This window comes from Bos javanicus, chromosome 14 (genome assembly GCF_032452875.1).
Source record: "Bos javanicus breed banteng chromosome 14, ARS-OSU_banteng_1.0, whole genome shotgun sequence".
Taxonomy (NCBI): Eukaryota; Metazoa; Chordata; class Mammalia; order Artiodactyla; family Bovidae; genus Bos; species Bos javanicus.
The window spans coordinates 76,139,490-76,165,070 of record NC_083881.1 but is presented as its reverse complement, the minus strand read 5'-3'; the positions used below and the strand labels follow the sequence as shown (position 1 = coordinate 76,165,070).

The window sequence follows — 25,581 nt, the reverse complement described above, 5'->3', positions numbered from 1 at the left end:
TACTGGGACTTTCAGTCACCCTCACGTATAAGCAAGAGTCTTCAAGGCTTTTCTCAACTCAGCCCTGTTTGTTAAAAGAGGCCTTGCTCTGTCCCATCTGAAACTGCACTCCCACTAAGCCAGGGATGGGTGATATGTCTAGGCAGGAATTCTGAAACCAGTCGCCCATGCTATCGACTATACCAGTCATGTTATTGATTGGCAGCTTTGGAAGCAGCAAAGTCAAATGTGATAGATAATTTGCAAGGCACTATGATGGCACAACTTATTGAGTTCTAAGTGATCTTAGACCGAACCCTATGCTTCATATCTGCAAACACGAGGAGAGTCATTTCCATCAGGCTTTCCCTGAGAACTAACAATAATTCTCTTTTTCTAGGAGCCTCAGTATCACAGTCAAAATGGGAAGTCACAAGCTGGATGCAACCCGGAGGATGAATCTAATCCATCTTCCTAGGATCAAGCATGACCACACACTGGTTTTACCTGTGTGAAAACTCCTCTGTGGCTGAATCAGTTTTATTCCTCAGGGATAGTAGTAATAATCACAATATATGAATAATGTATGTATATCTGATGTATTGATATAAGCGCTTTGTATGTTTTGAGTTACTGAATTATCGCACAACAGCCAAGGATGTCATCTTATTTGTGTAGTTTGCCTACCTTCTGGGAGGCAGTGGAGAGCAGTGACCATAGGGGTACAGGGTCTGAGGCACCCCACTGGTGCTTTAGACAGAGTGACTGCTCAGCATGTTTCGCTGAGTGGAGTTCATCTGGATTATAAGCTAAACGTCAGAACACTTTCAACAAGTCTAGCAACAGTATTTGGAGAAGGCAATGACACCCCACTCCAGTACTCTTGCCTGGAAAATCCCATGAACCGAGGAGCCTGTAGGCAGCTGCAGTCCAAGGGGTCGATGAGAATCGGACACGACAGAGCGACTTCACTTTCACTTTTCACTTTAATGCATTGGAGAAGGAAACAGCAACCCACTGCAGGGTTCTTGCCTGCAGAATCCCAGAGAAGGCGGAGCCTGGTGGGCTGCCGTCTATGGGGTCGCACAGAGTCGGACACGACTCAAGCGTCTTAGCAGCAGCCGCAACAGTATTACTGATATCACCGTAGTTAAACATAGTTAAAAATGAAAAGTAGTAAGCCTCCTGTAATGCTCTGATTTCAGGCCCCTGGGAAGAATTATGTGAACAGGTGGACCCTGGGTGAGGGGAAGTAATAACAGTGCCTTTCCCATCCCACCCCTGGCGCAGTCTGCCTTCACAGACGAAACTCGTCTCCGCGTGCTTCCTGTCTCTGACATCACAGCCTTTCCAGGCTCTGCTTGCCACACAAGGACGAGTCCCAGCCGCCCCTGAGGGGTCCTGTTTGGGAAGCAGTCTGCATTGTTACCGGAGCAGCAGACGGTGAGACGCTTCGCGCTTTCCTTGACAGGCCGGTGGTACCTTCATTTTCAGTTTGGTGTCTTTCCTACCTTGGAGCTGGGGCTCTGTGTGCTCAGTCGTGTCCAACTCTTTACAAGCCCCTGGACGCCTATGGAATTTTCTAGGCAAGAATTCTGGGGTGCGTTGAAATTTCCTACTCCTGGGGGCTTCCCAACCCAGGGATGGAACTCATGTCTCTGTGTCTCTTGCATTGGCAGATGGATACCACCGCTCCATCTGGGAAAGTGAAAGTCGCTCAATCGTGTCCGACTCTCTGCGACGCCATGGGCTATACAGTCCATGGAATTCTCCAGGCCAGAATACTGGAGTGGGCAGCCTTTCCCTTCTCCAGGGGATCTTCCCGACCCAAGAATCCAACCGGGGTCTCTTGCATTGCAGGTGGATCCTTTACCAGCTGAGCTATCGGCTTCCGGGAAGCCGATCCGGGAAGTCCTACTAATCAGCTGCTGCTGCTGCTAAGTCGCTTCAGTCGTGTCCGACTCTGTGCGACCCCATAGACGGCAGCCCACCAGGCTCCCCCGTCCCTGGGATTCTCCAGGCAAGAACACTGGAGCGGGTTGCCATTTCCTTTTCCAATGCATGAAACTGAAAAGTGAAAGTGAAGTCGCTCAGTCGTGCCCGACTCTTAGCGACCCCATGGACTGCAGCCCACCCGGCTCCTCCGTCCATGGCATTTTCTAGGCAAGAGTACTGGAGTGGGGCGCCATTGCCCTCTCCGTACCAATAAGCAAGGGGATCTTTTTCAGTTTCTAAAGGATGCAATCTTAATTCCACACACTAGGTGGCGCAACAGAACTTTCACTAAATTTTCTCCAATTTCTGGTAATTTAATGGTAGACACAAAATGTGATTTCCCTAGCATTTAATTTGATAAAACATATTTAAAAATCAATACAAAAGTAATAAATCAACAGATAGGAAGGGAAATTGTCCAACCTCATGGGAATAAATCACTCCTTATTAGCTTAATACTTGAGTTTGGGCTGGAAAAAGAGACCCATTTTTGTGGAAAAAAAAAAAAAAAGTCAAAAAATGACTATTCATCTCGAAGCTCTTTGGAAACTCTGATCACCCCATGTAGAAGGAGCAAATCTTACTAATTCACAATTGATTGAAGCAAAGTTTTAGTGAAATTCTGTGACTTTAGTTCTACCTGCTTTGAACAAGAGGGGAAAAACCACCTGAGCCACAAGGTCTTAGTAGGAGAGTAGCAAAGAGTGTGTAAATTTAGGTGTCTGGTGTGAGACTAATCGATGTGCCGAGTCTAAGTCTGTGACATTCACCGCAGGATGCTATGTTGCTGTTTTTTGACTCTGGGGACACTTTCTCAGCATCTTACCACTTATCTAGACAGGGCTGGTGGGGAACTGAAAGGTCTCATCACCGAGCTGCTAAGACTGTAGCCTGTGCAGTAAAAATTTGCTTCCTGCTCTCTTTGGCCTCAGTCAGGTAAATAGTTTCTACTTTCTGTAAAATGAGGGGTCATAAAACTTTTCTCAAGAGACTTGCTGTGAGAATTAACTGAGAGAAGGTAGCAAAGAAGATAATACAGTACAATCAGAACCCAATAAACAGTAGCTATGATTTTTGAGAAGTAAAGAACCCATCTGACAATGCAGGAGACATAAGAGATAAGAGTTTGATCCCTGGGTCAGGAAGATCCCCTGGAGGAGGGCATGGCAACCCACTCCAGGACTCTTGCCTGGAGAATCCCATGCGCAGAGGAGCCTGGTGGGCCACAGTTCATGGGGTCACAAAGAGTTGGACACGACTGAGCAATGAAGCACGCATACACACAAAGCAAGGTCCACTCCGTTATGTGGGTTGGCCTCATCCAATAACTGAAGGCCTTCAGAGAAAAAAAGTCTAAAGTTCCCCAAGGAGCAGGGGAATCTGCCTCCAGACTGCCTTTGGATTTGAGCTGCAACAGTAACACTTTCCAGGGTTTCCAACAAGCTGACCTGTCCTGAAGGTTTTAGATCTGTTGGTCTGCATGATTACACGAGCCCTTCTTTAAAATAAATCCCCCCCTCCAGTCGTGTCCAAGTCTGCGACACCCTGGACTGCAGCCCACCATGGGATTCTCCAGGCAAGAGTACTGGAGTGTGCTGTCATTTCCTTCTCCAGGGGATCTTCCCATCCCAGGGACAAGCTGATCTCCTGCATCTCCACCATTGGCAGGCTGATTCTCTGGAGTACCCTAATACAGGGGCCATGAGACAATTGGTTACAGCAAGGTATGAGGTGACAGCCCTGGGAATGAAAGATCAGGGGCAGCACAGACCACCTTCATGTAACATTGTCCGTATTATAATCTGTGATACTCCAGCATGACTTACATTACTTTCATTAAAGCATTAGGACACTCACTGTTTCCCTAGTAAATAAACAAACTTCACAAGGTTAAAAGGAAAGAAATATAAGCACGTTGTCCTTTGGACTGGAAAAGGTCAGTTTTCATTTCAATCCCAAAGAAAGGCAATGCCAAAGAATGCTCAAACTACCGCACAATTGCACTCATCTCACATGCTAGCAAAGTAATGCTCAAAATTCTCCAAGCCAGCCTTCAATAATACGTGAACTGTGAACTTCCAGATGTTCAAGCTGGATTTAGAAAAGGCAGAGGAATCAGAGATCAAATTGCCGACACCCATTGGATCATCAAAAAAGCAAGAGAGTTCCAGAAAAACATTAATCTGCTTTATTGACTATGCCGAAGCCTTTGACTGTGTGGATCACAACAAACTGTGGAAAATTCTTCAATGGGCATACCAGACCACCTGATCTGCCTCTTGAGAAACCTGTATGCAGGTCAGGAAGCAACAGTTAGAACTGGACATGGAACAACAGACTGGTTCCAAATAGGGAAAGGAGTATGTCAAGGCTGTATAATGTCACCCTGTTTATTTAACTTATATGCAGAGTACATCATGGGAAATGCCTGGCTGGATGAAGCACAAGCTGGAATCAAGATTGCCAGGAGAAATATCAATAACCTCAGATATGTAGATGACAGCACCCTTATGGCAGAAAGTGAAGAACTAAAGAGCCTCTTGATGAAAGTGAAAGAGGAGAGTGAAAAGTTGGCTTAAAACTCAACATTCAGAAAACTAAGATCTTGACATCTGGTCCCATAGCTTCATGGCAAAAAGATGGGGAAACAGAGGAAACAGTGACAGACTTTATTTTTTTGGGCTCCCAAATCACTGCAGATGGTGACTGCAGCCATGAAATTAAAAGACGCTTACTTCTTGGAAGGAAAGTTAGGATCAACCTAGACAGCATAATAAAAAGCAGAGACATGACTTTGTCAACAAAGGTCCGTCTAGTCAAGGCTATGGTTTTTCCAGGAGTCATGTATGGATGTGAACATTGGAATATAAAGAAAGCTGAGTGCCGATGAATTGATGCTTTTGAACTGTGGTGTTGGAGAAGACTCTTGAGAGTCCCTTGGACTGCAAGAAGATCCAACCAGTCCATCCTAAAGGAAATGGGTCCTGAATATTCATTGGAAGGACTGATGTTGAAGCTGAAACTCCAATCCTTTGGCCACCTGATTCGAAGAAATGACTCATTTGAAGAGACCCTGATGCTGGGAAAGATTGAAGGCGGGAGGAAAAGGGGACAACAGAGGATGAGATGATTGGATGGCATCACCAACTCGGTGGACATGAGTTTGAGTAAACTCCGGGAGTTGGTGATGGACAGGGAGGCCTGGCGTGCTGCAGTCCGTGAGGCTGCAGAGTCGGACACGACTGACTGGCTGAACTGAACTGAACTGTCCTTTTAAAAATTGAATACAATGCACAGTTAAAGCAACAGACATATATCTTTGGAAAAGCTGAAACAAGTTTATTCTAATTTGTTAGTTTATTCTAATTTATTTAGCATAGACTTATTTTCTGGTGCTACATTGCAAACAAATGCTACTACATCTGCATCCCTTCACACATTTACAAAGTGCAAAGAGTCCTTGTGAAATTTCTAACTGAAGATTCAAGATACAAACTTAAAGTATTCTTTCAGTTCAGTCGCTCAGTCATGTCCAACTCTTTGCATAAAGTATTCTTTCGGGCATCTTACACGAGGTATTCGTGAATTAAGTGATTTTCAAGTACTTTTAATTTACCCTAATCCTGAAGATTGGAAAGACACAGAGCATGCCCGCCAGCCCCCAGTCCTGGTATCCTTCTGTGTGTGTGTGTGTGTATGTGTTTATGCGTGCGCTCTCTGTCTCTTTTTCTCTCTGCTCCTGCCTCCTGGCCTTTTAAAGATATGGAAGATCCATTTTCAGGGAGAATTCAAGATATGGAGGTTGTTAACAGTTGACAGTCACTTTTTTTTTTGTTATCCCTGGATGTTCTGTTCTATTCGAAGTATCCCCATTTCTTGTCTTTGTAAAACTGAAATCCGTGCTGTTGGGTTCCTCCTTTCCAGCTTTCTTGGCCTGCAGGATCGGGCCCGTGTGCCTTGGCCTGGCTTCAGCTGACCTTTCTAGACTGTCTGTAGCTGTTGCCACATGCTCTGGTCCTAACGAGTGACAACAAGGCCCCTGCCTGGGAGCCCCTCTCTTTTCACTCCGAAGCTGCCGGGTGAACACAAAAGTTTTCTCCTTTGTGCCTTAGACCCTCGAGGGCAGAGGTCACTCTCAGTGAACTCTGACTGAATGAGAAGTGGCGCGTCAATTGGGTATAATTTATGAGCTAAGGGTGTAGGATTCCCTAGTCAATTTCCTCCCTAAGAAAATAACAAATTTGTGTCAACTACAAAGATTGTCTTCATAGATTTAGAAAAGAAATAAATTTAGGAATTTTTCCATACCTGCTTATTTTCTACTTCACTGGCTTTAGGGGAAAAAAATAACTTTTTTCATTTAACAGAAATATAGATGGAAATGGGTTCTTTCCGGAAGGAACTACATCTTTAATGGAAATGTCAGGGAGGAATGAATCTATGTTTATGAATAATGGTAGCAACATGTGATGATCTAACCTTTTTTTCTCAATCAGATATTGTTGATTTTATGGATTTCCAAAAATATATGCAAAAACAAAAGAAAAATATTTTTAAAGCTGGAAACTGAACTTCCTAAGTCAGAGATAATTATATAAAAGTCACCAGTGTATCAGTTAAAGGTTTTGTTTTCTTAAACACAGTTCTGGTTGTTCTCACTTAGTCTCAATTAAGCCAGTCATTGATGTGAAAGTCACTCATTGGTGTCTGACTCTTTGCGACCCCATGGACTGTAGCTGCCAGGCTCCTCTGTCCATGGGATTCTCCAGGCAGGAATATGGAGTGGGTTGCCATGCCCTCCTCCAGGGGGATCTTCCTGACCCAGGGACTGAACGCGCGTCTCTTACGTCTCCTGCTTTGGCAGGCAGATTCTTTACCACTAGTGCCATCTGGAAAGCCCATAGATATGCATATGTATATTTAAAAGAATAAATAACAGAAACAAAAATTCTGTAGTATAATGCTTACCCTTATTTATGTGTGTAGCACTCTGATATTTTCTTGTCTATTTTATATGCTGGTTATGACCCATTTAATTGAATTCATGATTCCCGAATGAACTGCAAGCTGCAGCTTGAAAACGATTTATTTAGAGGCACCTGTTAACCAAGGTAGAAATCCCTTTCCTAGTCTCCCTGATAGAAAATCAGAAAACTGAACGCGTTCCATGATGCTTCTACTTCACCAGAGCTTCCACTGTGGCGCTTGCACTAGAAATTGGAAACCGCTTTCCAATTAGGAAACCACATTCTAAAATCTCCAGGAATTGACCCCAGGGCACCTTCCCTCCCGTCCTCTCTCTTTCCTCCTAAGACCCCTCCTGTGGGGATCAAGACCATTAGGACCAAGCCTTTTTCTCCAAGAATGTTTTGTTCCAGTAGATGTATCTGCAGCTTAGAAATGGGGTTTACAGTTGAGTGTTATTTTGCCAAAATAGGGAGAGTAAATGTTATTCCTTGTTCATTTAACAAACATTACTCTATGTAACTACTGCTGCTCTTGAATTAATTTTCCCAATAACTAAATATGCTCAGCATCTATACATTTTCTTTTGAAGCCATTATTTTTTAAACTGAAGAATAATTTATATGCTGTGAAATATATAAATTTTAAAGGACAGATCAATTTTGACAAATGCATGCATTGTGGCACTTCCCTAGTAAGACAAAAAAATTTCTATCACTCCATAAAATTCCCTCATGTCTTCTCATAGTTAATATCTTCTTACCCACTCCCAATTATAAGCAGTCATTGGTCTGATTTGTACCATTATAGAATAATTTTGTTTCTAAAATCATTCTTTTGCTATCTTCTTGGTTCTCTTCTACTCAATCCATACTTCTTATCCCCTGAAAGATGGTCTAATTTGTCCAAGTCCTTCTTAAAACTGAGCTTCCCTTTTGGCTCAGCTGGTAAAGAATCTGTCTGCACTACAGGAGACCTGGGTTCGATCCCTGGGTTGGGAAGATCCCTTGGAGAAGGGAAAGGCTACCCATTCTAGTATTCTGGCCTGGAGAATTCCATGGACTATATAGTCCATGGGGTTGCAAAAAGTCAGACACGACTGAGTGACTTTCACTTCACTGCTTAAAACTGGTTATTTACCATATATGTTAAAAGAAATGTAGTTGCAATAATCAAGAAAACTAATATTGGGTTAAATTTTAGGGCAATATTGTATATAACTCTATTGACTCACATGTAGCCTGAGGTCAACTAAAACTTCCAGGTATTAAACAAATTGTTATAAAACTATTGCTCTTTTATAATTTTAGGACTAAAATTCAGGATTTTTCTTTTATGCCTATGGAAGTTAATCTTGGTTTTGCTCATTGTTTCCAAGTATTCAGTTAATTTTGTTTCGTCATCTAACACATTTATAACTATCCCTCTTGTTTGTTTTATCCGCCAATTTGAAAATCACATGGTTTATATCTTCATTCAAATCCTTATGGAAATTTAGAACAGAAACTATCACCCAAGAAAAGGGTCTGGGATACTGACACATCTCTAGTTTCCTGCAGTCTGGGGTTAAGCTAATCTCGAGAGTGACCCTGCCTAACCATTTCAGCATATAGTGTCTGCTTCTTCATCTTTTACGCAAAAGTATCTTTCACCTATTTTCAAGCCATCTCTTTCTGTGTGGATTACATAATAGGGGATTGTATCTAGTCCTTAGCTTAAAGTCCATCAGTATATTGATTTGCCCAAATTTATGGCTCCAGCTTGGACCTCTCCTCTGAACTCAGATTTATTTATCAAACTGCCTACATGACATTCCATCTGAATTCTGGTTCTCACCTCACACTAACACATCTCCAAACAATCTGTTTCTATCTTTCTCACTCTATGCTTGCTTTAAAATTTCCTATTTTGCAAATGGCATCTTTGTTCTTACTGTTCCTTCCTCAGCTTAAATCCTAAATTATCCTTAATTTTTTTTTTCTCTCTTCACACAATCAAATAGCAAAAACTATAGGCTCTTTCTTTGAATGCATCCAATATTGGGCTACTTCTTAACTCTGCTGCATGGGGTCACAAAGAGTTGGACCACTGAGCGACTGATCACACAACACACACACAGAGACACACAAACTCTGCTCCAACTACTCTGGGTCTGAGCGCCATTATCCCTATAGAATTCTGTAGATGGTGATCCCTCCTTGGCTTCCCTGACTTCCATATTTGCTTCTGTGGTCTAGTCTCCACACAGCAGGAAAAAATCCCTTTCAAAAAGATCTCAAGTAGGTCAGCTTCTGCTCAAGATCTTCAGTGGTTTCTGCATCTCAGAGGACAACCCGAAGTTTATGCCACAGCCTCCAAAGCCCTCCATTAAGCCCTCCATTAACTTGCCCTGACTGATCATTCCAGTTTTTCCTCTCCTCTGCCTCCTCTTGCTGCACACGACTCTGCCTTTAGCCTTGCAGACCAGAGCTTCATCTCGTCCGTCCTCCTGCAGGGCACCCTCTCTGTCTATCCCTCCTTTCCTGCTCCCGGTACCTGCACGCTCACTCCCTTGCTGCCTGCAGTCCTCTGCCCCAATACTCAGTTGCACTTCCCTAGAGCAAACCTTTCATAGCCAATACCACCCTTACTCTCCTTAACCTGCTTAATTCTGTTCCTAGCATTATCACCTCCACACATGTTCTATATTGCTTTTTTATTCCTCTCTTTCAAAATTTAAGCTCCATGTGTGCAAGTATTTTTTCTTTTAAACCATTGAATTCCTAGTAGCTAAAATGGTGCCGGGAACATTTAAGTAAGAACTGAATAAAATGTTTGTTGAATGAGTTAATTAAACAGATGAATCAGTGAGTGCCCCACACAGAATAAGTGTTAGGTGAAAGACACTTAAATGTAATATAATGCATTAAGAAGAGGAAAATTAGAAAATTAGAAACATTCAAAACATTAAAATTTCTTTGCTATACATTTTTTATTTACAAAAAAAGACCTCTAAATTTGAATTTGGCCATGTAAAACGTTTGGATCCAAATCATTTGTATTAGAGACATAATTAGGCGCTGATTCTCTGACTGTCAGGCCAATCCAGAGCTAATCTGGGGCCTGATTGTCATGCATTGCCAAGGCATATTCTTAAATGGGAAATGACGTGCTTAGTAGCAAAGACATAGAGCTGTAGAATTTAATTATATTTAAATTAATGCCAGAAGAGCCTGAAGAGCTCTTCTTCTTTGACACCAATTAGGAGAGAGGCTGCTAAAGAATAAGTCATCTGCTGAAGAGAGACCCATAGTTTATTTGACTCTAATTTCACATAAAGTCTCCAGATAACTTTCATTTTATTAAAAATAGGGCAAAAAATCATAAATGCTGTATTTAGGAAGAGCTTTGATACCTATCGGGAAATTGATGTGTTGCCTTCCTAGGCACTGGAGAAGCACTTGCCTTGAACAAGTCGACTTTGCTGATGACGCCGAAGTTGACGTCAACAGTGAGGGCGAGCTGCATGGTGGTCGGCAGCGTCTCCAGCAGATCGGATTCATCTTCATAGAGATAAACACATCAACCCACAAAGAAGAGTCATTAATAAACAATACCGAAGCTCATTAAACATTAAAACAATAACAGTAACAAAATGCCAAGTCCTGTTTTGTAAATGAACAGCTGCACCACTGTCTATATTTTCCTTACTTTTATTGCACCGGCATACCCCATCACAACGGAAAAGAAACATACTTTCACTATTGACGACACGACAATTGTGAGTAATTCCAGAACTTTGTGCTTGCTGAAACTTTAGATATAAAATTTAGAGAGGATGGGGCCAAGGCTAGTGAACAAACTGGGGTGGGAAAAGGATCTGGTTCCCATCTTCTGATTCCACAGCCCTAACATCCTAGGGATGGCAAAGAAAAATGAGTATAATGAGTACCAAGTGGCTTACAGAGTTCTGTCATGATCTTATTGGATGCTTGGGGCAACCCCAAGTATGTTCATTCCTGCTTTCTGGAAAGAAGAAAGGAAAGGGGAAATGAAACTTAGAGCAAAAAAGTGTTAAGTGTCTTGTTTTTGTGTAAGTGGTGAGTGGCTGAGCTGGGAATGGAATCTAAAGAAAAAATGTATTAAGTGAGCAAATTCAAATGATTGTTATTTCCTTGCTTATTAACTCAATGAACTATGTGAATACATTAAAGATTTTTCTACCTGTGAATTAAATGATGGGCCTTTAGGCTGATAAAATGGTCCATGAACAAGACTACCCATTCTTAGTCTATAGTATAGTATGGGTTTCTGAGAGTTGATTATGTGTGATGTTTTCTTACATCCATTTAGATAAAAAAAACCCATGCTGTCTAATTTTGATTCAAATATTGAAATTTGAATATTTTCAAATATTCAAATCAATATTCAAATATTGATTCATATTCTAAATACGAAAATCCTTCCTATAAAAACACAGCTCTTTGTTTCCAAGGGCTGCTTATCTTTAGGTCCTTCCTAAGCTGAGGGTTTGGAGCAGGGTCCACAGGGAAAGAAGGAAGGGGTCTGCTACCCTTTCTCTCCCTGCTCCTCCCCCTGCATGAGACACCCTCAGGAATATTTGTGGGTGCTTAGGAAAAGGTTTGATTTTTGTCATTTAGATTCAGGAAGATGTTCTAAACCTGTGGTTGGCATCTCTTAAGACCAGCAGAGAGGAGAAGAAAACCATCAACAACCAGTGGTTCTTACCTGCTTTTTGGGAACTTTCATGATTTGGGAATCACATTGTAGTTTGCATTCTGAAGGCAGTAGCCTTTTTTACTTCTCAGTAGCACCAGTTCTTTGGAGAAGGAAATGGCAACCCACTCCAGTGTTCTTGCCTGGAGAATCCCAGGGATGGGGGAGCCTGGTGGGCTGCCATCTATGGGGTGGCACAGAGTTGGACACGACTGAAGCTACTTAGCAGCAGCAGCAGCAGTTCTTATTTTTATAGGGTGAGGTGCAAACTAGAAGTTGAATCTGATTATTGTTAAGTAGCACATTATCTTTAACTTACTTTATATCTTTTAGTAAGTGTTACTTTTACCTCCAGTGCTATGGTACTAACAGTAGACACTGTGAATGATTAAGGGTCTCCTGGTAGAGACCTGCAGCTGAGAGTGGCCTGAAAGATCACTGCTCTGAGCGCTGAGCTCTGGGAAGAGGATGATATTGCAGAGACAGCAAGAGTTTGGAGAACAGGTGCACATCTGAGCTCAGTATAGGCCATTTGCTGGCTCTGTGCCCTTGGCCAATTTTTTTTCAGTTAGGAGCCTCCATTTCCTTGTCTCCTAAAAGGGGGTTGGTAACGCCTAATTTCCCCCATTTTTCTGGGTGAAGATTAGATGAGGTAATGTGTGTAATATCTAGCATCTGTTGGACACTAAAGAAAATTTAGCAAGCCTTCCAGGATTTGCATAATCAGTAAGTTATGTTTGATTTGAGGGAAAATCCCATGGTATTAAGTGAGTGCTTTAAAGATTATTTAGTTGTTTCCCAATCTTTTGTTCAAATCCAATTAGTCTCTGCTGCTGCCTTACAGGATTTTCATTATGGGACATGGTTTACAGGGACTTAATCAGTAATTCCCAATGCTTACCTAGCATTCTTTGAGAGGCCCACGTATATTCATACCAAGTCCGGACCCGATTCTGCACAATCTTAGGAATGGAATAAGTATTCATATAGGCAATGGTATGATCCATGCAGATGCGGAAGTTGTTCTGATTGGCTGTAGCCGCCCCAATTACGTCTTGCATCTAAAACCACAAATATGGTCACTCCACACCCAGCAGAGGAAGTGGAAGAGTTACTGTAAGCCCAGCAGAGGAAGTGGAAGAGTTACTGTAAGCCCAGGTGAATTGAGTTCTCACATGACACAGTCCATTCTAATGCTGATCACCTGATCTTTTAACACACTGATACTGGGTCTTACTTTCAACCATTCACTGATTAGATATTGGACAAATCATATCCTTTCTGACCCAACGAGGACAGTAGAACCTATTTTACCTACCATGTGAGGCTTTTGTGAGGATTCAGTCTCATAATGCATGTGACTGCACACGTTCTTCTTTGCAAGCTTGCATATTACTACAAAGGTGTTAGTTGATATTTTAAAAATATATAGCTTGTGCTTATGCAAGAAATGTGCAAAGAAAGTTAAAGCAATTAATTACGTGGCAGAATGGCTAGTCCATTTCGGTGAATCTCGTTTTGCAAGCATCCTTCACAGATTTTTGCAGTGTGGCTGGCTATATGGACTCAATTCATCATGAAACTGCAACCTCTGTACTTCTCTTTGTGTTGTTTAGACAGATAAAATCAAATCTCATCATGCTTAAGGCATAGTATTCAGCAGAAGTTGAAATGTGCTGAAATTACTGACACATCATGTACAGATGTGACAATACTTAAGGAAATGTCAGGTTTTAGCTCTTGGATGTTTATAACTCAGCCATAAAAACCCACTCTAGGTTAAAAGCTGATCTTTAAGGTCTCAGCACAAAAAAGATATATAGCCCGACTCTTCCTCTCACATAGAGGGAAGCGAGTGGTTGTAAATTTGCTTTGACTGTGGGTTTATAATAGGGAGGAAAACCTGGGCCTCGCTTTCACACTCTTAAGACTTCGCTCATTCATTCTAGTAGCTGAGCCTTTTCTGCTTATGGAAAAACCACTCATTCTTTGAGGTATAGATCAAAAATGGCTCTTTTGTTGCAATGCCCTCCTCAGTTTCCATTTTTAGAGTTAACAGGTTCTTCTACTTGTTGGGAGCATCTACTGAGGAGCTATGCAGAGAGTCAACTGTACACACCTTTTCCAGTTCTGAACTTACCCCTTGAGGGCTATTTATCATCAACCTCAATTCCTAGACCCCCTTTTTCCAAGCCATTTTAGACAAATGATGGACATTACCCACTCACCTAAGGCCTTGAGAATTGGGATATTAGAGGCTGGGTTGGGAGATTTAATAGAGTTTTAAATTGGGACCCAAGGACAATTAAAAGCCTTATGGATTGGTGTTGAGGGCAGAGGATTTGTAGTGACAGTAATCTGAATGCTTTATGTGCAAGGCTGGATTTTGATGGTATAGGTGAAGAAGACATATATTCTATGATGTGTGTTCCAGATTGGAGGAGGAAAATGTCAGTCTCTATGAGCTGTATTCAAGACTAGAATATTGCAGTTAAAATGGGATGTGGTTATCTAGGGTGTAGCTCTTGGTATGGTTATATATGGGAATTTTGAATCAGTGGAGATTCTGTTCAGGACTTTCTGACTTTTGTTTCTGTTTTTCTCAGCATCTTTATTCACTGTGAGAGTCAAGGCACAAACCTCTATCTCCTGCCTCAACCTTTCTTTTGGGCTCTACTCCATTTTTTCGTGGCTTGGTGGTTCTCACTGATCCAGTTGGAACGTCACAGTCAAGGTACAGGCAGGTGTGGTGTGGGGAATAAAGCAGCACTTTCAAACTTTCGTGTGCATATGAATCTTCTGAAGATACTATTAAAATGCAAATTCTGATCCAGTAGGTTTGCGGTGACGCCTGAATTCTGAATTTCTCAGGTGAGGCTTCTACTCTTAGTCCAAAGACCACTTCGAATGGAATTTTAACTGGAGCTGGACATAGTTTTTTAATCTTGTAAGAATTGCCTTGAACATAGTAACTGCTAAATATGCCAGATTTTACTATTTTTATTGATATTATATGGTCTTATCTTATGACTTCTGAATTACATGTATGAATTTGGGATACTTTTTAATCTCCTCAAACTAGAGTTGTCTCAACTGCAAAACTGAGAAAATACTGAAGGAGATCTGGCTACTTCACATAGATTTTAGAAGTTATAAAATAATATGATCTTTGCCATTTATATTCAAATTAGTTGCATTTATATTCAAATTAATTGCCTTTCTCTATAAACAAACTTCCTATTTTCAATCATTGTTAATGTGTCTCCCCAAGCATTAAGATTATGATAATTTATACTCATAGTTTTAACTGCATAGTGTTCATCTTCCAAACTGAAATATTTTCTAAATAGAGTTTCCTTTACAATCTCTCTCTCTACTCAATTACCACGTTCAGGTTGAAGTGGCATGTATTCACCGTATTTTTTTATTTTTTGTATTTTGATGCTTCGATTTCTTGGATTATCCCTCCCAGAGTTAGCTAAGCCAGGTGGCACAGTGGTAAAGAAACTGCCTGCCAATGCAGGAGATGCAAGAGATGTGGGTTCCATCCCTGGATTGGGAAGATCCCCTGGAGCTGGAAATGACAACTCACTCCAGTATTTCGTGCCTGGAAAATTCCATGGACAGAGGAGCCTGGTGGGCTACTGTCCACGGGGTTGCAAAGAGTAGGACAAAACTGAGCACACGAAGATTGCAACCAACTCAACTAGGAGAGCCCCTTTCATATGCAAAACAGCCAATCCTGAGCCCTGACTTCAGCAGCCTTCTTCAATGGCTCTCATATTCCAGGCTACTCTCCACCTGCCGCAATTACCTCAGGGCCAAGTGCCAGGCCACTGAGAGAGTCCCTACAATCCAGAGCCTGTTGAAATGATACAAACTTGCCAATCTTAAATGCTGTTACCCTGCTTGATCAGTTCCTTTCCTGGTTCCCTCCTAAGTAGGCCTCTAGGCAAGGAGTGACCATCTCCTCCTGGATCTGTTTGTATAACAGACTATCTTTTCAGTGTCAATAGTCTCCTGATCTGTTGCCCTCACCATCTGTAAATGATAATAAAACCTCTATTTTAAAACACTATGCGTGCATGCATGCTAAGTGGCTTCAGTTGTGCCTGACTCTTTGCAACCCTATTGACGCTAGCCCGCCAGGCTCCTCTGTCCTGGGATTCTCCAGGCAAGAACACTGGAGTGGCTTGCCATGCCCTCCTCCAGGGGATCTTCCTGACCCAGGGATCAAACCTGTGTCTCTTTCCCCTACATTGGCAGGCAGAATTTTTTTTTTTTAAACCACTAGAGCCACCTGGTAAGCCCTTAAAACAGTATAACCCTTCCAATTTATATTTTGATTGATCTTCCATAAATCTCTTTGTTCAAAATTCTTCCCTGGCTGACTTTCCATTGCCCTTAAGATTAAGTTCAACATCTGCATCATTCAGAGCCCTTAAACTATCTGGTCCTTACTACGTCTCTAACCTTATTTACAGGTGTCTTTCACTCCAGCTGTTCTGGTATTCTTCCATTTCCTTAAACATGTATGGTGCTTTATTATTGCCATCTTTCACACATAGTTTCTGATTGAACTATCTCTCTGTAACTACCGAATCCTATCTGCTTTTTTAAGATGTTGCAAAGACATTTTCTCCTCCATGAAACCTCCTGGGAGGCTTCCTTTTTCTGCTCTAATACAGAGCTTTCAAACTCCCCTCTGGAACTTATCATGGTTAGCAGCTCCTTGACATTCATGGAAGTAGGATTTGAGTTTTGACTATTTGTGATCAGCTTTTTGTTGTTATTTAGTCACTTCAGTCGTGTCTGACTCTTTGTGACCCCATGGGCAATAGCCTGCCGGGCTCCTCTGTCCATGAGATTTCCCAGGCAAGAATGCTGGAGTGGAATAATTTTCATTGCTAAATTTTGTTAAAGCATATTCATAACACTGTTAGTGTAGTGAGTGGGAATCAATCGCTTATCTGGTGGTAATAATCATTTTGTGATTACAATCTCAAGATGGCTTTTTGCTTTCAGACATACAGTGTGTAAAGCACCTTACAAGGAAGTATAATTCTAAAGACGCTGTGCTGTTGAGCTTTTTTTTTCTTGTGATCTGATAAATCTCAAAGGTGCTGGGCTCTAACCTTGGCAAATGCCAATCATTTTGCAATAAAGTTATTTGGGTATTTGATTTACTTTCTCACAAGACTGTGATTCCTTAAGAATAAGGACAAGAAGATGCCATAATAAACATTTATGGGCCAATGATTTTAATTAATTTAGATGACATTTGGTAACCTCTGATTTAAATGACCTCTGAAGTTGACTTTAATCCAGGGATTCTATGACAATATTTGAAGTTTAAGTAAAAAAAATAGAGGGCTTCTAAAGGTTTTCAGAAAAACTTAGAAATGTGACTCTCTGAGAGTCTAACAGATACTCATTGTGTACAAGTTTTCTGATAGATTTAATAGTTTAAAAATGGAAAGACAATGTTGATCCATTTACAGCCCCCTTCAATTCATTAAAAGAGATGAAAGTTAGTAAAATTTAAAAAGCACCATATAGATTTTTATTTTTCCTATGTAAAGTTTATAAAAAATTGATAGGCTTTCAAAAATGACAGCATCATGTATCTAGGGATTCACATCTCAATTTACCTGACCAATTAAGCTGGAGAACACAAAAACTCCAGAAAAGAAGTTCAACAGTTGAAAAACAATTTCAAATGAAGTTTGTGGTTCTGGAAGGCCCCCAATGGTAATCAAAGTTCGAACTGCCCAATAATAACATCTCAGATACCTGTGAAAAGAGAAGATATACATTTTGCTTTTTACTATAGCAGTAAAATGCCATTATGCTTGGGAATATATTGCTATAATACTAGATTTTAACACATTCCCTTGTAATTAAGATTTCTTATCTTTAAGCAGCATTAGCAACTACCGTGTGTATTAATGTAAACTCCTCTTTTAAGGTAAACTTCTTGATAAACACTGTGAAATGACTAAACAAAGCCAAAGAAGGTGCCTATTAGTCATTCCACTTATTTCTCCCTGCAGAACAAGTCACCCTAGAGTTTAGTGGTATGAAGCGGCAACTATTTCACTAGGCTTGTGACGCTGTGGGTCAGATGTTTGTGGAAGACCCCCAAGACGGCTCATCTACTCCATGAGGAGTGAACCCTCAGGAGACTTGAATGCCAGGAGACAGCTGGGGGGACGTGATTGAGGCCAGAGTCCTGAGGCCGTGGTTCCAACTGTTGGCTGAGTTCTTCTGTTGTGCATGTCTGTTGGAACACCCAGGTGGTCTCCTCTCACAGTCTGAGCTGGGATGGTTGCACCCACTGGGGCTGGCTGTGTATTTTCATTCAGCCTGTGAGTGTGGCTAGCTTGAGCTTCCTTACAGCATGGAAGTCTTGGCGTAGATGGACTTCTTGCCTGGCTGGCTTCCCCCCGAGTGGTAGAAGCTCAGGCAGTAGCTTGTAAGGCTTCCTGTAACTCAGAAGCCCTATAATGTCTTAATCTCTTGCCACATATATTTGCCAAGCAAGTCTCTAAGACCAGCCAGATTCAAGGGAAGGGATATTTGAATCTACCTTTCAATGAGAGGAGCAGCAAAAAGTGTGAGGCTACCTTTAAACTACTTCGTAGTGACTAGTGAGGGATATCATAGATATCAAGGGGGTTTATGGAGATTGAAAAGACCTTTATAGTTTAGAACCAGCTGTTTTTTAACTGATGGAAGATAGAGCAGGTGGGTATATACCTCCTCTCTCTTCTACTCATATCTTACTATATGATTGAATATATAAACCATGACAGAGACAGAGAACTGAGTTCTATCTTAAAAGGGAAATTACTCTTGAGTGTAATAGCTAATTTATCTAGAAATTTAGTATTGAAGAAAACCAAGTATGCTCAGAAATATACTTTATAAAGATTCTGTACTAAACTTTAGCAATTGCAAATGGAGAGACAGATCATTATAGCCCAGATGGGAAGAAAATCTGGCACCAGGGCAACAAAAACAAATATGATAAAGATGAGGACAGAACATGTGAGATTCACTTGGCTATATGTGGCTAAGGGTTTCATGGAGTCCCAAGTGAGGTGGGAAGAGAAATTAGTATTACAACCCATTGCATATATATTATAATTTTGGTCCATAATTAGATACTGTTTATTGCTGTTTAGTCGTTAAGTTGTGTCCGATTCTCTGCCACCCCGTGGACTGTAGCCAGCCAGGCACCTCTGTCTATGGGGTTTCCCTGGCAGGAATATTAGAGTGGGTTGCCATTTTCTTCTCCAGGGGATCTTCCTGACCCAGGGATTAAACCCATGTCTCCTGCTGGCAGGTGGATTCTTTACCACTGAGCCCCCTGGGAAGCCCACACAATTAGGTACCTATTTGGTATATTCCATATAGCTCTGATAACATGGTCTGGATCAGATATTTCCACTGAATCCTGGAAGAAAAATGTCCTATATATAGAGGCCATTTTCAGATACTGTTGCAGAGAGGCATTCAGATTCAGTGGGTTCCAGCCAGCTATCTTAGTTTCCAGAGTACATAGAAAAGCAGCACTGTTACCGAATTCTGCCCTGGTCAGTCCTTTATTTCTTATCTGGGTGTGCCACATAAACCTTTGCACTTTAAGTAAACGTGCATTTGTCTTTGAACAAGGATGGCCTTTTGTGTGTGTGTGTGAGAATAGGTTATAATTTTCAGATCTTCAAACAGTAAGAAGTTGAGGTTTACAAAGAATCAAACTGCAGTTAAAGTCAGTATTCAAATAAAAACAGATCTAGAGAGAAATCACTTGTTTTGAAATTCAATACCTTTTGAAGGACATGAGTCCTGTTGTTTGTTTTATTTGGTACATACAAGAACGGACAAATAATTAACTCTTTGGTAGGATCTGAAACCACTGTGCCAAGAGAATAAAAGTATCACTAGTCTGCAAAATTTTTTCTAACAAGCTTCCTTGGACTTACAGATACTATAGTGAACTGGATGTCAGAGAGAACTGCCTTGCAGAAGTATGGAATTAATTTTATGGATTGCATTTAATTTTCAACTCCAGTTTATAATTTCTCATCACCTGACTTAGCATGATCACAAGTCCTGGGCCTGCGGCTCTCTGAATTAAGGAAATTTATTGACCCCAGCGCAACCCACGAGTGGGACACGGACCAGATTCTCTCCCTACGTAGCCAATTCCAACTGTTGGGATTACTATGCTCTACAAAGTCCCTCTAGTATTGAGAGGAACAAACACAGGAATTACTTTCTCTTACTTTCTTATTTACAGATGTTAGAAAATAACAAGTGTAAAATTTAGGCATTGATTTTCCAAATCTGAAGGGTCAGCCTTGAACCATTTTTTTCATGATGAAAAAGCCTGCAATGTTAATTGGAAGTTTTCTGTCCTGATGCTTTGTGGTTTACCTTGGAATTCTTTTCTCAGTCATGTCTTATATCCAGGCATGCACAACCAGAGGTAAGATTTGTAATTTAATTAGATGGCACCATATTGATCTTCCAGGATTAGCTTAATTAGTCAAGTGTGTCCACCTCTAATATTTACACCTTGGGCAGATAGATCTTTTCAAGGAGATTCTGTCTGGCTGATTTAATACGTGAGCTATCTTATAGGCTATATATATATATATATATATATATATATATATATATATCTCCTCAAGTTAAAGCACTAAGGCAGAATTTGACATAAAACCATAAAAAATCATTTTGTATGAAAATAGAACTTCTTCCTCTGTGAAACAAATGCAACATGAAACTTCCCCCCAGCATTTTGTTTTGAAATATTTCAAACAAGCAGAAAAAACTGAAAGAATTTCACCCTTGTATTCACAGCATAGATGTTATTAATATTATGAACATTTTACTTTATCTTCTTTGTCACATGTTTCTCCACTTTCCATCCATCAACCCATCTTATTTTTGGGTGTATTTCAAAGTAATTTGCAGACAGACACTTCCTCCTAAATACAGTACTTCAGAATATATATGTGTGTGTATATATATATGTATGTATTACTACAGGTCTATACTGATATTTAAAAAAACTTGAACATACATTGAAAGCACAAATCTTAAGTATACCTTCTGACACTATTTGATGAATTCTGAGAAATCCATACATCTGTGTAATTCAGAAACCCATCAAGACAGAGGACATTTCCATCACTTCAGAAATTTCTCTCATTTCTTTTCCCCAGTCAGTTTCTGCCCCCAGGGGTGGCTGTTGTTTCAGATGAGCTTTGCCTGCTTTAGAATTTCACACAAATGAAATCACACATGTGTACATGGTTGTGTAAGATGTCTTTCACTCAGAATAATGTTTTTGAGATTTAGCTGGGTTTTTGTGTGTTTATTCATTTTTACTGCTAAGCAATATCCCTTGCATGACTACAGTACAGTAAGTTTATCCATCTTTCTGTGGATGAAAACCTAGACTGTTTCAAGCTTTTGGTTCTCATGAATAGACATTCTATGAATATACTTATATATGTTCTTTCATAGGCATATATTTTTAAGTTCTCTTGGGCAAATATTTAGGGTTGGAATTTTTGTTTTTAAGGTAGGTGCTATATTTAGTTGTATGTCAGATTTTATCCCTCCAAACGTGTATGAGATTTCCATTGCTTTATATGTTTAACCCAAGAATATGAAGTTTTAAAAAATTTTAGCCAATGTGGTGGATGTGTAGTGGGACATGCAACTTTTAAAAGTACCCAATTCCATACTTTATGAGTGAGCCTTTTAACTACCTCTACCTGTCTTAGTTCCAGTTCCGGGTTTCTGTAAATTTCTCACTGAGGACACTGAATCTGGAGGAGAACGTTAGGAGTCTAGTCTCATTAGAAGATAAACTCCTCAACAACAGGCATGACAAATAGGAGCTGAATAATATTTGTTAAACGCTGTGAAAGAATAAGTGGAAGGTCTTGCAAACCCAAGACTGAAGAACACGCGAGGCTGCATCTGTGATTATGTCCAGTAATCCCCATGCGGACTCCTCCCTGTCACGCCACCAGCTGCCTTTCATCTCCCTTCTGGTCTGCCGATCTGCTGTTCTGGAGTGGCTGTGATGCATTTGAGGGAGTCCAAATGTCTAGTGTAAAGACCACTCTTTCTTTCTTTTCCTGCTAGTGTCTGAACTGAAGTATCTAGGGGACCCTGACTTAATAACTTCATTTACCCTTGTCTCATCTTCCTCGTGTACAAAGGGAAGGGAGTAAGTTATCCCAAATTTCCTGAGCACTAAAGTATGGACATTCCGACTCCTTCTTCACCCCATCTAGAGTTATGATTCCCATGACACACTTGCTTGCTCTTTTACTCGTTCATTTGATGATTTATGTGTCGGGGATTGAGGTTAGGGATTTGTTAAGAAATTTTTGCACATTGGGAAATTTGTATCAGAAAATAAATAAATTGAGGTATATATGGATAAAGGGAGACTGGGAACATTTCTGGATACCAAATAACTGGAGGAAGGAATGGCAAACCACTCCATTATTCTTGCCTGGAGAACCCCATGGACAGTATGAAAAGGCAAAAAGATATGACACCAGAAGATGAGCCCCCAGATTGGAAGGTGTCCAATATGCTATGGAGGAAGAGTGGGGGGAAATTACTAATAGCTCCAGAAAAAATGAAACAGCTGAGCCAAGGTTGAAACGATGTTCAGTTGTGGATGTGTCTTGTGGTGAAAGTAAAGTCCGATGCTGTAAAGAGCATTGCATAAGAACCCGAAATGTTGTAATTGGACATGGTCAAGCAAGAGATGACAAGAGTGAGCACTGACATCTTAGGAATCAGTGAACTAAAATGGACAGGAGTGGGCAAAGTTAATTCAGATGACAGAGATATCTACTACCGTGGGCAAGAATCGCTGAGAAGAAATGGAATAGCCCTCATAGTCAACAAAAGAGTCCAAAATGCAGTACTTGGGTGCAACCTCAGAAACGACAGAAAGGTGTTGGCTCATTTCCAAGGCAAACAATTAAACATCACTGTAATCCAAATCTATGCCCCAACCACAAATGCCAAAAAGCTGAAGTTGACTGATTTATGCAGACCAACAAGACCTAACACTAAAAAAGATGTCCTTCTCATCATAGAGGATTGAAATGCAAAACTAGGAAGTTTAGAAATACCTGGAGTAACAGGCAAATTTGGCCTTGGAGTACAAAATGAAGCAGGGCAAAGGCTAACAGTTTTGCCAAAAGAACACACTGGTTATAGTAAATACCCTCTTCCAACAACACAAGAGATGACTCTACACAGAGACATCACCAAGTGGTCAAAAATCAGATTGATTATATTCTTTGCAGCCAAAGGTGGAGAAGCTCTATACAGGCAGCAAAAATAAGACCAGGACCTGACTGTGGCTCAGATCATGAACTCCTTATTGCAAAATTTAGGCTTAAATTGCAGAAAGTAGGGAAAGCCACTAGGCCATTTAGGTATGACCTAAATCAAATATCTTACGATTATACAGTGGAGGTGATGAATAAATTTAAGGGATCAGATCTGGTAGACAGCATGTCTGAAGAACTACAGAGGTTAATATCATAGTACAGGAGGCATTGATCAAAACCATCCCCGAGGAAAAGAAACGCAAGACGGCAGAGTGGTTGTCTGAGGAGGCTTTACAAATAGATGAGAAAAGAAGAGAAGCAAAAGGCAAGGGAGAAAGGCAAGATACACCCAACTGAATGCAGGGTTCCAGAGAATAGCAAGGAGAGATAAGAAAGCCTTCTGAAGTTAACAGTGCAAAGAAATAGAGGAAAACAGTAGAATGGGAAGGACTAGAGATTTCTTCAAGAAAACTGGAGATATCTAGGGAACATTCTATGCAAGAATGGGCATGATAAAAGGCAGAAACAGTAAGGCCCTAGCAGAAGCAGAAGTGATTAAGAAGAGGTGGCAAGAAATACACAGAACTATATAAAAAAGGTCTTAATGACCTGGATAGCCATGATGGTGTGATCACTTACCTAGAGCCAGACATCCTGGAGTGTGAAGTCAAGTGGGCCTTGGGAAGCATTACTACAAACAAAGCTAGTTGAGGTGATGGAATTTCAGCTGAGCTATTTAAAATTCTAAAAGATGATGCTGTTAAAGTGCTGCATTCAAATATGCAAGCAAATTGGGAAAACTCAGCAGTGGTCATAGGACTGGAAAAGGTCAGTTTTCATTTTAATCCCAAAGAAGGGCAATGCCAAAGAATGTTCAAACTACTGTGTAATTGTGCTCATTCCACACGCTAGCAAGATAATGCTCAAAATCCTTCAAACTAGACTTCAACAGTACATGAACTGAGAACTTCCAGGTGTACAAGCTGAGTTTAGAAAAAGCAGAGGAACCAGAGATCAAATTGCCAACATTCATTGGATCATAGAGAAAGTAACGGAATCCCAGAAAAACATCTACTTCTGCTTTATTGATGATATGAAAGCCTTTGACTGTGTGGATCACAAATAATTGTGGAAAATTCTTAAAGAGATGGGAGTATCAGATCACCTTACGGGTTTGCTGAGGAACGTGCATGCAGATAAGAACACTTAGAATTGGACATGGAACAACAGAGTAGTTCAAAATTGAGAAAGGAGTAAGTCAAGGCTGTATTTTGTCCCCCTGCTTGTTTAACTTCTATGCAGAGTACATCACGTGAAATACCAGGTTGGAGGAATCACAAGCTGGAATCAAGATTGCCAGCAGAAATATCAACAACCTCAGATATGCAGATGATACTGCTCTAATGGCAGAAAATGAAGAGGAACTAAAAAATCTCTTGATGAGGATGAAGGAGAGTGAAAAAAACTGGCTTAAAGATCATGGTGTCTGGTCCCATCACTTAATGGTAGATAAAAGGGAAAAAAGTGGAAATGGTGACAAATTTTATCTTCTTGGGCACCAATGTCACTGTGGATGGTGACTGCAGCATGAAATTAAAACATACGTGCTCCTTGGAAGGAAAGCTATGACAAATCTTGATAGCATGTTAAAAAGCAGAGACATCATTTTGCTGACAAAGGTCCTTACAATTAAAGCTATGGTTTTTTCCAGTAGTTATGTACAGATGTGAGAGTTGGACCACAAAGAAGGCTGAGCACTGAAGAATTAATGCCCCTGAACTGTGGTGCTGGAGAAGACTCTTGAGAGTCCCTTGGACTGAAAGGAGATCCAACCAGTCCATCCTAAAGGAGATCAGTCCTAAATATTTTGCTCAAGTTCCAATACTTTGACCACCTGATGTGAAGTGCCGATTCATTGGAAAAGACCCCGATGCTGGGAAAGATTGAAGGCAGGAGAAGAAGGGGGAGACAGAGGATGAGATACTTGGATAACCTCCCTCCAATCAAACTCCAGGAGACAGTGAAGGATAGGGAAGCCTGGCGTGCTGCAGTCTATGTGGTCTGAGTTGGGCATGATTTAGGAACAGCAGCAGCTTATGTTCTGATTTTGAGCTAAGTAAGCCCTTTCCTGCTTTGTCATATTTCACAGTCAGATGAAGGCTGCCATGTACTTAGTATAAATGAAAATAACCTCTTGTCTTCTACTGAAATGAACAGACATTGTTATTTTGATGAAGATTAATAGAATAGTAATACATGCCTCTTATTTTAAATGTTCACAGTGCTTCACTTACACCCTACAGTTGCTGCATAATTCTAACTAGGACAAGGTTCACAAGTCCAGTGATCTCATAAGCAACCTCCAAATTATATGTCGTCAGGAGCCATCACAAGGGTTAACTAAAAAAAGACTTCACGCTTTTGAGGTCAAAGAGTAATATGAAGTAAGAGAAGAGGCAGGTGCTGCTTTAAAACTGTGGGAAATGCAGGTGTATTAACAACTGCCCTTTACAAATTATTTATTATCATTTTATTTGCCTGT

The 25,581-nt window shown here is 40.7% G+C and overlaps 1 protein-coding gene across 1 annotated transcript in view; it reads right to left on the bottom strand.

Annotated features, from left to right (window-relative positions):
- Positions 1 to 25,581, bottom strand: part of CNGB3 (cyclic nucleotide gated channel subunit beta 3) — a 190,138-nt gene that overhangs the window by 43,651 nt on the left and 120,906 nt on the right. The window contains exons 11-13 of the mRNA XM_061439435.1: positions 17,307 to 17,448; positions 12,557 to 12,716; positions 10,384 to 10,481 (exon numbers count right to left, since the gene is read on the bottom strand). Of these exons, the coding sequence (XP_061295419.1) occupies positions 10,384 to 10,481; positions 12,557 to 12,716; positions 17,307 to 17,448 (400 nt within the window). The remainder of the gene's footprint in view (positions 1 to 10,383; positions 10,482 to 12,556; positions 12,717 to 17,306; positions 17,449 to 25,581) is intronic.